The sequence below is a fragment of the Lepisosteus platostomus genome, chromosome 1, assembly GCF_059453375.1.
Source record: "Lepisosteus platostomus isolate fLepPlt1 chromosome 1, fLepPlt1.hap1, whole genome shotgun sequence".
Taxonomy (NCBI): domain Eukaryota; kingdom Metazoa; phylum Chordata; class Actinopteri; order Semionotiformes; family Lepisosteidae; genus Lepisosteus; species Lepisosteus platostomus.
The window spans coordinates 44,287,219-44,303,351 of record NC_142611.1 but is presented as its reverse complement, the minus strand read 5'-3'; the positions used below and the strand labels follow the sequence as shown (position 1 = coordinate 44,303,351).

The following is a 16,133-nucleotide window of genomic DNA, read 5'->3' as shown; positions in this document are numbered from 1 at the left end:
TGCCTTTTTCACGTTAACAATCACCGTTTTTAACAGGGCCAGCCTGGCGCGTCGAGTGATAATAGTGGGTCTGATGTTGCTTCACCTTGTTAGCTACCGGCCCCCATTGCAGTTGAGTATCACTGGCAGCCCGTAATTTTGTGTTAGCAGATTACTTATTAGAAATGACAGTCTAATCCACATTGTTGACGTCTCACTTGAGGAACGGCTTCAAGTGAAGAGAAAATACTAAGTCCTGCCCCTGACCCTTTTGTGAGCAGCAATAAAAAGTATTAATTAGCTGCTGTGCAGGAAATGAATAGGATTCATTAGCAGCTAAGGAGGACAAAAAAAAAACATTTTCAACTTCTTTTCTTTCTGCCAGCTACCAGATTTATGAAGTAGCACAATCAAAAAATGTTTTAAGTCTTTTTTTCCCCCGAGTCTTTCTCACAACTGTAAGAATTTGTTAACACTCAAACTCTTTATGAATTTGGTGTAAATGTTATTCTTTTGGGTATTCAATCATAATTGGCAATCAGACAAAAATATAAATAAAAAGGACAGCCTTTAGAAGACCTGCAGCTATGACCAAATGTTCCTTTTGTTAGTTTTTATATGAAAAGGTTACATCTGAATCAAGGGAGTTTCCTGGTAAAACATACTTCATGCTACCTGAATACCTCCTAAGGAACCGTTGCAAGCGTTGCATGCTGCAGGTTCAGAAGTGTATTGCTGGCTGACTTGTATTTAGTATGTAACATAAATCAAAACTTGTAGCGGATGAGTTCTCTGTGTTTGAAGAGGAGATAGTTACGGTTTCCTGATAAGGAGGATTTTAGTAACGGAAGTATGGGAGCAAAAAAAAAAAGAACAAAAGATTACTCAATCCACATTTCTCAATTTATTATTTGCTGTTTCCAGCATTTAACCTACAGTCTAAAAAGAGCTATTCAAATTTTTATGGGCACTTATTAGACTTCAGTAATAAAAACCTTCAAATGTTCTGGGGCAGGGAGTTTGGAGACCCCTTGGGAGATTTTCAGTCTAGGTCAAGGGATATAAACTCACCAGTCTTAACCAGGGGGTATATAATGACTGGAATCCACACCCCACTTTGAATGTATGTTTGAAGTGAAATCAATAGTGATTTCTTTAAAAGGATTTCCTGCAGTCTGATAAGGTTGAGAACCTCCATTCTAAGACAAAAGTATATGGTGATCTGTTCCCCTGTGTGGATGCCATTCTTTCATTTTTAAACCTGAATAAATAAGGCTCACTTAAAACAATTTGGGAGCACGTTGGGACTGTTAGGAAGTGCAACAGGGAGCATCCCAGGTCTGGTCAGATTTCTCTACTGCGTTAGCGCTTAAAAGATGTATGTCTTTTGCAGCTGGAAAATAAGTAAAACCAAAAGGGCACTTTTTACCAGCATTTATTCACCACAAGCCGCTGCTGAAGGCAGTAACAGTCAAGCTGATTCCAGACACTATAAACCTCAATTACAGTCCAGGGCCTTTAACACCACACCAAATGGGCTTTCCTGCTGCTCTAAAGGCTAGCCTGCACAGCTCTGTATTCATCTAGGTTTCACTTTTATTTGCGAGGCCACACACTCCACCTTAAAAGCTCAGTTTAAGAAGAAGCAGTGGCAGCATGGGGGAGGTCACAATACAAACGATTCCAAAGCAGAAAGTTCTGGAATGTCAACCCCTTTCTCTAGATTCTGAAGTTCCTTTCTTTAAGAGAAATGTAACTGAATATGTGAATTCTACTGCACCACATTGAGGTGCTAAGACAAGCTGTTTCTTTCATTTTCTATCACTGCTAAGGAAGCAGTCTCACTCTTATAGATCCAATCATATTCCACATATGCTTGAAGGAGGTATGAAGTATTTATTAACAGAATTTGAAGCTTAGCTTATATGACAACATTTTATTGAGTTCTTCATTTAACCTAGCTGCCAGCTGAGAACAAATTCTCATTGACAATAATCTTAGGACCCATTTATATAGCAGAACTTTACTAGAGTAATCTGGGGGATGGACCTTATCCAAGCGGACACCATCATCCCACACAGAGAGCCCCATTCGGGAGTCCAGAGTCCTAACAACTACACCACCTCCGCTGACACCCTTAAATAATACATTTGGATTGTGGGCTTTGAAGAAAATCAATTATTTCTGAGTAGATCCTAAACTGTACACTTATCCCAGACAGGAATGCCAAAGTTCAAATATGTCAACCTTGTTTTTCAATCAAATTCCTTGAGAACCTTTTTGCTGCATCCTATCTAAAGGCAAAATGAAGAAAACACATACGTAATTGATAAATAGCAGGTAACGGCATGAGAACGCATTGACAGTATTCAATTAACCAGCACTGAATACAGATTCAAAAAGTGCTAGTTACCACAGTACATAACAATTTTACAAAATCGCAGGTAACACTTACAGTAGGCTATTGCATGATACAAATCTCCTTAAAAGTTTCAAAGAGCAAGTTTTTAGAACAGAACAATCTCCAGATTGTACAGATGAGCACTTGGGCATTCTTAAAACTTAACACGTCAACCTTACATTTTTTAAAGAAAAAGACAACAGTCTTGGATAAATTCCATACACAATTCAAACAGAAAAACAGCTGCACGCACGAGCCATACTGTTCACTTGCATGACGTCACTTGCCAGTATGTGAATGCCAGCAAGCAAGTTAATTTTAGTAACTGGGCACGCATCCCAGACAACGGTAACAATGTGACACCAAGTGTTCTGTCTTTGCACGATTCACTGCATTAATTCTAAACAAAGTTATAAAACCACGAGTGCTTAGCTTTCAGTCGCAGTCCATCCAACAATTTTCAACTGCTGTCAGACCTACCAGAGGCTTCCTGGAGCCATAGTAATAGCAGTGTGGCAGTCAGAGCTTCTCTCGTGGGTCAGACATGTTGAAAGACACAAGCTGGAGGCTTAAGAGTCGGTCAGAGTTGAATGTCAACTTTCTAGCTGTTGTATCCAATGAGGACAGTGCGGAATGAGGTTTCTGGGCAAAACGCATAGGTAGTCGTGAAATGTCTGGATTCCAGGTTCTTGCGTTTACTTCACAAATACCTGCTGTTTTTACTGTTTTTATCATTATTTCAATTTCAGTGCAAATCAACTGAGACGTGAATGTGTTCATCTCCAGTATTGCCTGTTAGGATACAGTCCGAGTTATACAGTAAAAATAAAGACAATAAAAGCAAACCTCTTAGCATTTACCTACATTCATGTCTCCCAGTTAGAATGAAAGGAACTGCCCTACAAAGAGTAACTTTCTCTTGACACCTTGGCCCAGAATTCCTGTCTGCAGCTCTTCTAATCTAGAGGCACCAGGTCCAAATACATCTTCAATTGTGTTGGTCATAGTGTTATGCACTTCTAAGTTTGAAACTTTTTAGAAAGAAATGAAATCGCTCGTCAGGCCATTTTTTTAACCATTTTCCTCCCTATATGTCTAAAATGAGAAAGACATTTTCCTTTAATCAAAAGAAAGCATCATAATCACAGCATTACAATAAGTGCAGATGGTTCGTACATAATATACACAGCAGTGTAAGTGTTTTCTGTGGTGCAGCTTATACCACCTACTCAAAAAAATCAGTGTATAACAATACACCATGCTAAGAAAATGACTCCAGGTAATAGGATGCTCTCTTGCTTGCTGAGAGTGTGAGACTATTAAGCAAGACAAGCAGGATAGCCCAACAGCAGCTCCAGAAAAGAGCATGCAGCTCAAGACTGGACCAATATGCAGCGTTCAGAAAGTGCAGACTGACCTCTGTCCTTGGACAGGCTCAGAGAAAGAGCCAGACACACTTCAGATGCGAACCTATTTGCAAATTGAGTAAATCACCAAAACAAAATCAATGTTTAGTTTTTGAAAGCATTATTATAATCTGGTAAATTTCACTAAAAAATGTTTTGTTTTTACCTGAACCAGTCATTAACTTCTGTCTGCTGACTGACTAAACGCACGAGGTGCTCTGTGGTCTCTTACTAGTGATTAAACCATTTGGTTCCAAATCACTTGTGTAGTGCTCTGTAGAACGGAAGACTGCATTCAGATTTAGCTTTTAATCTACTACAGCACTAGAGTTAATCATCGCGTCCATAATGGTATCAGTTTTTAATATATTTTGTGATAAATTGTTGAAAGTATCACATTTAAAATATCTCTGTATATTAAAACCATCAGAACACATATATAAGATCTGGGCCTTTAATTTAGTGAATCCCTGATTTCGTAGCAATCCTTCACACATAGATTAAAAAAAGGATTGCAAATGTACAAGTTTTACAGTCACGCCGCTGCTCTGCATGCAAAACAATCTCTTACAAACACAGAAGATAAAGCACAACCCTCGAGTACCTCTTTCGAAATCAAGAATAAAAATCGAATTGAAATCCAAAGATAAAAAATATAATACCGGCAATACCACGATATTTAAAATTAAAATGATCGTTACGTTTCGAGCGAAGTACTGCAAAACAGTCAATATATGTTGCTACATAAGATATCAGTGTAACGAATTTTTAATGCAATATTCCGTTCCCCAATCATTTCAACTGCAAAAAGACGCGAATAGTTTTGGACTGGTGGGGCACATTAACCTATAAAAACGCGAAAAGGTCGGGGTAATTATGTTAAATCAATGCGAACAGATCCTGTTGCCACAGGATTTATTACCGGGTCCCTACATTTTATTATGTGGTGCGGTGAAAACCCAGAACCGTTACTCCACTTCCAAATACCTGCTTAAATGAGCACTGTGGTTTCATAATCTACAAAAAAAAAATCCAACCGTTTTATCATGGATTTATCAGACATTGCACATCACTGACCCTCTGGAAGATTTTGACAGAAAAGGGGTACGTAACACATCGACCCCAGAGCACAATCCGGTCTCGCCCGGCTGTGTTTAACTGTAAACGCTGCGTTCATGTCTGCCGTCTACAGTCAAAAAGGCCGCTGTGTCTTTAAGTAGTAATCCCTCCAAATCTAAGTGTTTGTTGCCAACCAGCTAATGGGCGGTTCAGTGTAATGTCCACACTACCCAGTGGGAGGTCTCTTTCTATTACAATCACTACTGTCTCTCAAGTTTAAATAGCTCTTAAAGCAACACTGCCCCGAGTATTAGCTAAACACCATTTACCGATCATTATTTTAATTTGGAATCTTCCAAAACGTACTTATTAAAGTATTTTAAGAAACAAAAGTCAGCAGCTCCAGCAGAATGGATATCTTTGACACTAAAGTGTTCAGGAACTACAGTAAGGCTTCAACTTCTCCTTGTCAGCTACAATAAAAAAAAGTCTATTCTTTTACGTTACCTTTACACCAACACGTTGTTACATACAAGTTCTCTTAACAAATGACCGTTCCCAGGATTTTAGCCTAGCTCACGCCAGTCGGATGAAAGCAATTTAAACAGCCTAATCCAACAGGCGGAATTGCCTCTCGGTGCTACACAGCATTCGTTGCAAATGAATGGGGGCTGCAATCTTTCCTTCCAGTGTTAGGTTTCCTATTTGTGAGTGACTTTTTAATGCAAAGAATTCGCATTGTGTGTGTGTGTGTTAAAAACCACAATAGCGTAGCCGCCGTGTATTCGGGCGACCCAGTATAACGATACTGCATTGTGTTCACGATTCTCTCACATGAATTATACCTTTGACTCAATTTATCTGGCTTCCTTAGTCGGACTATCGCCATTAATAACAGGTTATATTTGCCAAAGCAGTAGGTTCCTGATACAGAAGATTAATGAAAACAATCCGTGGAGCTGCAATTTGAGGGTCAAACATCAGCTGCCTTAACAATTTTAAAGCGAGGGAGGGTAACGAACGACCGTGCAATAATAGCGAGTGTTCTTTACTTCGTCAAACCTATGGATCAAATAATCTTTATTTCACATGCTAAAGCATGAGATCAGAAGTCGGGTCCAAACATTCCAAATCCACCAATAAAGAAAGACCGGCTACCCAGAAAGAGTTATCACCGCATTTCTAAATTGTTTTGTGCTTTAAGGCTCCGCTGGCGATGAGCGTGGCTTCCGGTTTCGACAGAAAAGAGCATGATTTTTCGAACCTTTTAAAAAAGGGGGAAACATACAGCATTACTTAAGCTACAGAAACAACTCCAAAAGCAGTTCTGAGTGAACAACACTGCAGACAGCATCTAAATATATATAGGCTAATTGTTTTCAAACGGGATGTACAGTCTTCAAACATTTTTACTGACGAAACCACCTACAGAACGTAGGTGACAAATGAAAAAAGTAAAACCGAAGACCAGCTGCTTTGCAAAGACAGTAGTGACTTCTGCCTGTGAATCGTGCTGCACCGGGGGTTATACACTAAACACAGGCAATGAAGAAGTAATTTTAGGAGGCACAAACAAATATCATTTTGACTGCTAAATGCATTAAAAACAACAGAGTACAGTGTTTAGAAACGTCTCTAGACTAAGTATAGTTCCAGAATAAAAACGGAAGATAAAACAAGTTTAGATAACACAATTAAAGGAAACACTATACGTTATAAATTCATAACTGGCCTCACTGTAAAGACATGCACACATCGTTCCCTTCGGAACACAGAAAAGCAACCGGTTGGTCGTTGAATTTTTTATAATTACACACCATATCGTACTGTCAACAGCAACTCTGCCCACATCTTGAGCTTTCCTCAATCACTTTTAAAAGCAAAGCAACATTGCCCTCAAAAGGACTGCGCCAAAGTTTCTTTTTGATTTACGATTCCTTAATTACCAGCGATACGAGGTTCAGGACCAAAGTTTTGAGCATGTGTCCATTTAACAAATACTAGCACAGAAACTCCAAAGAGACTGCTTCGCTGAGCAGTTGCCTTCTTCTATAAACGGGACGATAAGATTTCTTTTTATCTAGAACTGTTTAACAAAAAGTATTTTCAAACAAATACGGAAAGTGGTACTTGGGGAGAAGGGGGCTCTCATGTTTCTTACCGCTATCAGTGTGTTATTTCTGTGTTCTGGGGTGGTTGCCGACTCTGGGTCTTGCTGTTTGTTTTGCTGTTTATTATTAGCGGATTTCTTAGCCCTCTGCTCCAGGCTTCTCTGATATAGGCTGACCGTCTCCCTGCGTTCAATCTCCAGCTGTTCCGCATGGGCTTGCTGATACCTGTTTTCACAGTTTACATGGTGCCTCCGACAGCCTTCGATCCTCTGCCTCAATCTCTCCACCACTGTGCTGTGCTTAGGAATGCCCACATTGTTACTGTTATTACTAGTGTTGATGCCGCTGTTTATGTTATTGTTGTTGATGCAAATGCTACTGCCGTTAGCAGCAGTGGGGGTTGCAAAATCCCCCATCCTATAGTCTGTGCACAGTATTTTGGAATAACTTTCTCTTGCCTCTTGTGTTTAAAATGTTTCCAGGGAGGATATGAGTAGGGAGGGAAAAATCAAAAGACTAGAAAACAAGCGGTGGTTTTCTTCCCCCTTCGGGAAAATCTGTAATTCAGTCATGCAACACTATCTAAAACAATACTGTACTCGGAACTGCAAACAGACAATAACATCAGAGCGAGTTTGACCGCGCTCAGCAGTCTGTCCCTTACTCAATCCCACTGCCAGTTTAAGCAGACTGTGTTTAATTCAACTCCATAGAAGATCCGGATGTTACGAGAGATCATCACACACAACAGCCAATGTTGCCAGCTCGCTTCTTTATTGTGTTTTCCTTTAAGAAAAAGTTTTGCTGCTTGCAGCGCTGAGGCTCCAGAGTAGTTTTGCGAACTTGCATCTCATTAGATTATCTGTAAAATCCCCAGGTACAAAGCGATTTTTAAAAAATCCTGCCCTTTAGCGGAAAAAACGAACGAAATCCTAGAAACGCCGATCTGCTGGTTGCTCGCAGCTGCTGCCACCATCACAATAATCAAGTGCTATCCTCCTCCTCCATGCCAGCGGAGTGATATCAGGACAAGAGCTGAGTAAAAAGCAGCTAGAGGCTGTGAGCAGCCCAAAGTAGCACGCAAAACACGGACCAGATTTCAATTGTGGGATCTGGACTTCTTAAAACCGCACATACAGAGACGATACTCGTACTATGATACCTTTAAGAAAATATATCAGTATAAGTTAATACACTCACGGTCTTATAAACAGATAGAGGCAATACCGTTTTTTTAGATCTGTTTTTTTATCTACCAGATGGTTAAGTGCACGGTTTAATCAGCGGCGATACTTCATTGATTTCTACGGAATTGCTGAAAACATTGCGTTTGATCAAATGAACACGGTACCCTTAGAGTGCGTCTTGTGGGTCTGTGTAAGTGCGTTTTCTTTCTTCTCTGTACTGTAAAGACTGCACATTCTCTTCCTTTCCCACAGATTCCGATTTAGTTACGACAACCGAGAGACTTTATGTCGCGTTAAGGACATTCTAACAGTAGTTACTCTCTGGAGTACAGAACTTCTGTGAAGTTACCAGAATTCCAAATATTAGGCTGTTTATTTTTTTGTTGGAAACACTTTATTTTGTTTCAACTGTCACCTAGTCTTTGTATTACGTTTTGTTTGTACTATATGTGATAAATATTTTGCACACAATATTGATCATTTTCTTATTGATATGGAAGTTCAGGAAACACTGAAGGAAAAGAAAAAAGCATACAAGGCACTGAAAGATGGCACTGGAGAATTACAAGAATATAAGAGACTAAAGAAGGTAGCAAAAAGAAGTGTAGCAAGAGCAAAGGAAAGAGCCTGGAAAGAATGGTATGAGAAACTTGAAACAAAGGAAGGAGAGGACCAAATCTACAAGATTGCTAAACATAGAGCGAGACAGAAAAAAGATATTATCCGGGTGGCGGTACTCAAGGATGGAGAAGGCAGAGTCTTGATTAAACAAGAACAGATCAAGCAAAGATGGCTGGAGTACTTCAAAAATCTGTTAAATGTAGAAAATGAGAGGGAGAACCTAGTGGAGGCAGACGTAGTGTGTGGACCAATCCAAGAAATTTCAGTAAAGGAAGTGACAGAAGCTATCAAAGAGATGAAAGTGGGCAAAGCAACTGGACCATCAGGAATAGCAGCAGAACACTTTAAGAACCTCGATGAAGAGGGGATTCAGTGGCTGACGAGATTGCTAAACAATATTGCAAAGGAAGAGAGAATTCCAGAAGAATGGACAAAAAGCAGTATGGTTACCATCTACAAGGAGAAAGGAGACCCAATGGAGTGTAAAAACTATAGAGGAATAAAACTTCTGGAACATGGATTGAAAATCCTGGAAAAAATTCTGGACAAGAGACTCAGGAAGATAATCAGGATCCACAACTCACAATTTGGATTCTCAGCGGGGAAAAGCACAACAGATGCCATTTTTGTGATGAGACAGTTACAGGAGAAGACACTAGAGAAAGGGAAAAAGCTGTATGTGGCCTTTCTGGACTTGGAGAAGGCATATGACCGTGTGCCCAGAGAGGTGGTGTATTGGTGCTTGAGGAAGAAAGGAGTACCAGAAAGCATGGTGAAGTTAGTTCAAGCAACCTATAGAGATACAACTACAAAGATGATAACACAACAGGGAGAGACAAAAGAGTTTGAAATCACAGTTGGAGTACACCAAGGATCAGCACTAAGTCCTTTCCTTTTCATAAACATTATTGACACACTGACAGAGGAGGTAAGAACAGAAGTGCCTTGGGAACTCATCTTTGCTGATGATGTGGCACTGATGGCAGACTCAGAAGTAGAACTACAGGAGAAAGTGTTCAAATGGCAGAGGAGTCTGGAAAAGGGTGGACTGAAAATGAATGCAGAAAAATCTGAAATAATGGTAATGGAGAGAAGAGGAGATACTATGACCAATGTTGAGGAGACAAATGGAGGAAAACTGAAACAAGTTGATGACTTTAAATACCTTGGATCAAAACTGGTAAAGGGAGGAGAAACACTGGAGGCAGTAAAACAAAGAGTGAAAGCTGGATGGAACAAGTGGAGAGAAATAACTGGAATAATCTGTGACAGGAAAATTCCCAGAAAGTTAAAGTGCAAAATGTACAAGACTGTGATTAGACCTGTATTACTATATGGAGCTGAATGCTTGGCAGTTGGAAAGAGGGAAGAGAACTTGATGAGAAGAACTGAAATGAGGATGTTGAGATGGATTCTGCAGATTTCAATGAAGGATAAGATCAGAAATGAAGAAATCCGTAGACGATGTAGGGTGGTGGATGTGGTTGAGAAGATGCGAGAAGCGAGGTTACGGTGGTATGGACATATCATGAGGAGGGACGTTGAGGAAGTAACAAAGAGGGTAATGGAATTTGAGGTGGAAGGTAACAGAGAAAGAGGCAGGCCTAGAAAGAGATGGATAGATTGTGTGAGAAAAGATATGGAGGTATGTGAAGTGAGTGAGGAAGATGTGCTCGACAGAGACAAATGGAGAAGAGCAACCAAAGCAGCTGACCCCAGGACAGTCTGGGACTAAGGCTGTGAAAAAGAAGAAGAAGAAGAAGAAGAAGAAGATTGATCATTTTCTTTTATTTGTGTACAAACACAAATGCTACTGCAAATGCTGATAGTCTTCGAGTTAAAATATTATATCATGAAGTTTTCCCTAAGCCACTTCATACTGTAAGTATACCATCAAAACAATGGTGCACTTGAAATAATAACAAGGGTTTAATTTGTCTGTTTAATTCAAACAAACAGGCATTCATAATAACAGTTATATACGGCAGTACAAATCAATGCATTTCTAGACTACTTTGTTTCCTACATTAAAATCAAATTCTCAATAATAGAACCTTTTATTATGAGAGAGCACTGCAAATATAAATTTCACAATACTCCATATAGTAGGTAGTAAAGGCTCTCTCTCGTATTTTCTCATTGATTAGAGTATGCTGCTCGTCACACAACATTATTTCACAATTCGCCAGTTAGATGGTAAAATCCATTGGCAAACATCAGTTAATTTTGTCAAAGAATCAGAGAAGATCCACGTTTACTGACATTGTATACTGAAAAGTCGTTCTGCCATGAAGTGTTCACAATGTTCACTCATGAATCACTTATTTAGGTGGATTATATTGTGTTGTGCATATTATGTACCAAAATGTTAAAAGACATTAAACACAGTATTTTTACATTTTAACACCATTCATTCTGTCTTTAATACTTGTCCTTACAATTATTACAAACAATAAGCATTGGTAACTAAGGACCCTCTACATAGAAGGAAACATACATGACAAAAAAAAAACAACTCATGTGAGCGGGTGACTTAAATTGTCTATGAGCCGTCTGTTCAGCGTATGAGAAGGAGCAGCTATTTCAATTACTCCATACCGAGTCAGGCTTCCTTTCAGCCTGTGCAGGAAGCTACACTGCAGTGACCTGGGTTTCCCTTGCTCTCCTCTGCCAGCCACATTGCTTAAACATGCCATGAGTTACAGCTACAGTGGTGCTAGAAAGTTTGTGAACCCTTTAGAATTTTCTGAATTTCTGCATAAATTTGACATAAAATGTGAGCAGGTCTTCATCTAAGTCATAAAAATAGATAAAGAGAATTGAATAAAACAAATAACACACAAAAGGATATACTTTAACATTCATTTATTGATCAAAATAATCCAACATTAAATGTCTGTGATGGAAAAAGTATGTGAACCTCTAGGATTATCAGTTCAGTTAAGGGGATAGTCAGGAGTGCCTATCAATGGGATGACAATCAGGTGTGAGTTTGGGTGGTCCTGCCCTATTTAAAAAACATAAACCTGAGTCTTCACTACCAAAGTCTGGTCTTCAACACACAGGTTTGTGAACGCATGCCACGCCTCAATCAAAGGAGATTTCTGAGGACCTCAGAAAAAGAGTTGTCATCAGGCTGGAAAAGGTTACAAAATGATTTAATGTATCGGTGAAGACTTTGGGCTTCACCAATACATTATCAGGCAGATAGTGACAAATAGAGAAATTTCAACACCATTGTTACTCTACCCAGGAATTACTCCAAGAGCAAGGCGTATAATATTCCGGGAGATCACAAAGAACCCCAGGGTAACATCTAAAGATCTGCAGGCTTCTCTTGCACTGGCTAATGTCAGTGTTCATGAGTCCATCATCAGGCAAACACCGAACAAGAATAGTGTGCATGGGAGGATAGCAAGGAGGAAGCCACTACTCTCCAAGAAGAACATTGCTGCCAATTTAAAGTTTGCTAAAGACCACCTGGATGAGCCAGAAGACTACTGGAAGAATGTTCTGTGGATGGATGAGTCGAAAATAGAACTTTTTGGCTTCAATGAGAAATCTTTGGTGAAAACCAAACAGTGCATTCCAACATAAGAACCTCATCCCAGCCGTGAAAGACAGTGGTGGCAGTATCATGGTTTGGGCCTGTTTTGCTGCCACTGGACCAGGAAGGCATGCCATCATTGACTGAACTAAGAATTCTGGATTGTACCAGCAAATTCTACAGGAGAATGTCAGGGTATCCGTCCGTGAACTGAAGCTCAACAGAAGGTGGGTCTTGCAGCAAGACAATGACACTAAACACACAAGTCAGTCTCCCAAAGAATGGCTGAAACAGAAGAAATGTTGCATTTTGGTATAGCCAAGTCAAAGTCCAGACCTTAATCCAATAGAAATGTTGTGGCAGGACCTGAAGTGGGGAGTTCATGGAAGAAAACCCACCAACATCACTGAGTTGAAGCAGTTCTGTAAGAAGGAATGGACCAAAATTCCTCCAAGCCAATGTGCGGGACTGATCAACAGTTACTGTAAATGTTTGGTTGAACTCATTGCTGCTCAAGGGGGTCACACCAGTTACTGAAAGCATAGGTTCACATACTTTTTCTGACAAAGACATTTAATGTTGGATCATTTTGATCAATAAATGAATGAAAAAGTATATCCTTTTGTGTGTTATTTGTTTTATTTGGTTTTCTTAATCTATTTTTAAGACTTAGATGAAGATTTGATCACATTTTAGGTCACATTTATGCAGAAATTCAGAAAATTCTAAAGGGTTCACAAACTTTCTAGCACCACCGTAGGTAAGGAAACTAAACTTTAAATTGGACACTAGTTTGCATCACGCTTTCTTCAGAGTAGACAAGCTGTAAATAAAAATGTTCTAAAGCTTGGAACTGCACAACCCAAGCAGGTACTGCTTTTCCTGTCACGTACAAATACATAGATGAAAGCAACAGAAAAAATAATCACATTTGAAGGTTTCTGTCACTGTTTATAATGCAACATGACCACAGAGACAACTCTGAAATCAGGTGCAGTTGTGAAAGAATTTGCAGTTGTGGATATACTTCTGGATAGATTCTACCTTTGTGCTCCCAGCAACATTCTACATGATCACAGCACTGCAAGTGACAGTGATGAAAGAGGTAATGGTGATTTCAGCGGGTCATTGCAAGATGTTAAAAACAAGCAGTGCGGCACCACATAAACTGTGAAGGGACCCTTGCTTTTACAGTGAGTTTATTTTGGTTGCCTAACATGTTCAGATTCAAATTTTAAAGCTTATAACTATAAAGTCATAAAGAAACCTTCCCTGGATCGGGTTGCTATTGTTCTTAATACCAAATGAAATAATGAAATTGTGTTATACAAAATGAGATGTATTTTTTAGAAAGGAGATCTCAACAAATCAGCAAGTAAATTCTTTATTTTATATTTTTAAACAGTTAAATAAACTTTTTGGTTTAAAGCTACAAAGTTACCTCGATTCATCATCTTGCACTGCTACATTGCAATATTTTTAGTGTAAAGTACATAATATTGCTTAATACATGTAATTAGACTTAGATTAGAGTCACTTTAGTGGATCTTACTCAGTTTGTCCTTAGATTCTGACATTGCTTTGCAATTTGTTTGTCCAGAAAGAATACAAAACTGCACATCTTGTGCGTTTCAATACATGGCCAGAATAGCAGAAGTAGAACTATGTGATTTCTTTTTACTGAAGAAGACATGTAGCATGTTTATTTCTAGTTATATATAAAGACAGATGGACAGAGAGACAGCTAAACTAAAGACTTACAGGATAAAATTAACCAAATATTATTGTTTTTAAGTAACAATACAACTTACTGGCATAAATCACAAAGGTAATTTTAACAATGAGAGTTAACTGTAGAACTGATACAGTAAATAATGTCTTACATTACATGCATTACATGTATTACAATACAGTATATAACGTATTACAGAGCCAAGTACTTTTTCAGATACAGCCTGCATATTACATCTACACTGACATCATAGTCTAAAATATTCCTGCTTTAGAAAGTATGCAACAATGCAATAGAAATCCTCTCCATTGTAATTCTGTTCATCTCATAAAGTTTCATTGAACCCGTTCATCATCATGACCTTTTCCAAAGATTTTCTTGTCCTGCTAGAACAGATGGGATTGCTCAGATGACCATGTGGGTTGGACAGCAAGTAAAGTCACATTTTTTTGCTTTTGGGTATACTGCAATCACAATGGTTCGCTTGCAGTCAATTTTCTAATCCCTCTCAAAGCAATGTTATAACCCTTGGTCCACAACCTCAGCACTTGAGCACACCAGAAAAGGGATGTCACCAGTGGAGTAGGTATTACTGATAGAAAAGGGTAGAGTTTTTTACTGAAAGAGTCAAGATGTGGTTAAAGTTTTCCTCTGGCAAAACAGAAAACAAAGGCATGACATCACATCATATAAAAATAACTGAAATACAGAAGGCAAATGGTATCAACACAGTTGGAAGTACTCAGTGAGATTGTTTTCCTATGACTATTAAAGCTGTACTTATTTCTCCTAATGACCCAGGGTACCGTGAAAAGCCAAAGAATTCCAAACACTGCTGCCAGTATAGTCAAACAATAGTATTGATATGATATGTGTCTCTGTATTACATTTTCCTATGGTAGCATTTGTACAGAATTCATTTCAGTGATTATGTTTTCATTAATAATTATTCCTTATTTAAGACATGTAGGAAAATCTAAACTGCTGTTTCCTTCAGAAGGTGAATATTGTTGTTCATAGCCATTATACTCTTTAATCATTTTACTGTCATCGCAAAGCTGTAACCCGAACAAATTGGACTAAAAGAAGGAGCTGTAAAAAAAGCAGATTTATGAAGTCAGGTCTAACTTGGATCCCAGATCAGTTGTAGATGATATTTTTACAACGCATGGCAAGTTCTGCACACAAGTTATTGATTTTGTCAAAGGAAATTATGGCAAACCTAGAGACCAAGCACTGCCAACATCTATTTCACCCTGTAACTCACAACTGGCAACCTACTGAAACTCAGCAGCTGTGAGCCTGGTCAGTACCTTGATGGAGACCTCCTGGGAAAAACGAAGGGGGGCCAGTAGGGGGCACTCACCTTACAGTCTGTGTGGGTCATAATGCCCCAGTGAAGTGACAGGGACACTGAACTGTACAAAATAATAATAATAATAATAATTGCTTATACTTATATAGCGCTTTTCTGGACACTCCACTCAAAGCGCTTTACAGGTAATGGGGACTCCCCTCCACCACCACCAACGTGCAGCATCCACCTGGATGATGCGACGGCAGCCATAGTGCACCAGAACGCTCACCACACATCAGTTATCAGTGGGGAAGAGAGCAGAGTAATGTAGCCAATTCATAGAGGGTGATTATTAGGAGGCCATGATTGGTAAGGGCCAATGGGAAATTTGGCCAGGACGCGGGGTTACACCCCTACTCTTTTCGAGAAACGCCCTGGGATTTTTAATGACCACAGAGAGTCAGGACCTCGGTTTTACGTCTCATCCGAAGGACGGCGCCTGTTTACAGTATAGTGTCCCCATCACTATACTGGGGCATTAGGACCCACATGGACCGCAGGGTGAGCACCCCCTGCTGGCCTCACTAACACCTCTTCCAGCAGCAACCATAGTTGAGTACAAAGTTGAGTACATAGTACAAAAGGCACTATCCTTCAGATGAGATGTTAAGTCAAGGTCCTGACTCTCAGTGGACATAAAAAAACCCAGAATGTTTCTCAAAGAGTAGGGGTGTTACCCTGGCCAAATTTCCACCTGGCCTTTTTTCCACCTGATTCATGACTCTGTCCTCCT

The 16,133-nt window shown here is 39.4% G+C and overlaps 1 protein-coding gene across 1 annotated transcript in view; it reads right to left on the bottom strand.

The window, feature by feature from the left end:
• The window catches only part of maml3 (mastermind-like transcriptional coactivator 3), a 208,593-nt gene extending 200,618 nt beyond the window's left edge, over positions 1 to 7,975 (bottom strand). The window contains exon 1 of the mRNA XM_088629838.1: positions 7,007 to 7,975. Within this exon, the coding sequence (XP_088485964.1) occupies positions 7,007 to 7,372 (366 nt within the window). The 5' untranslated portion in view covers positions 7,373 to 7,975. The remainder of the gene's footprint in view (positions 1 to 7,006) is intronic.
• Between the last annotated feature and the right edge of the window lie 8,158 nt (positions 7,976 to 16,133).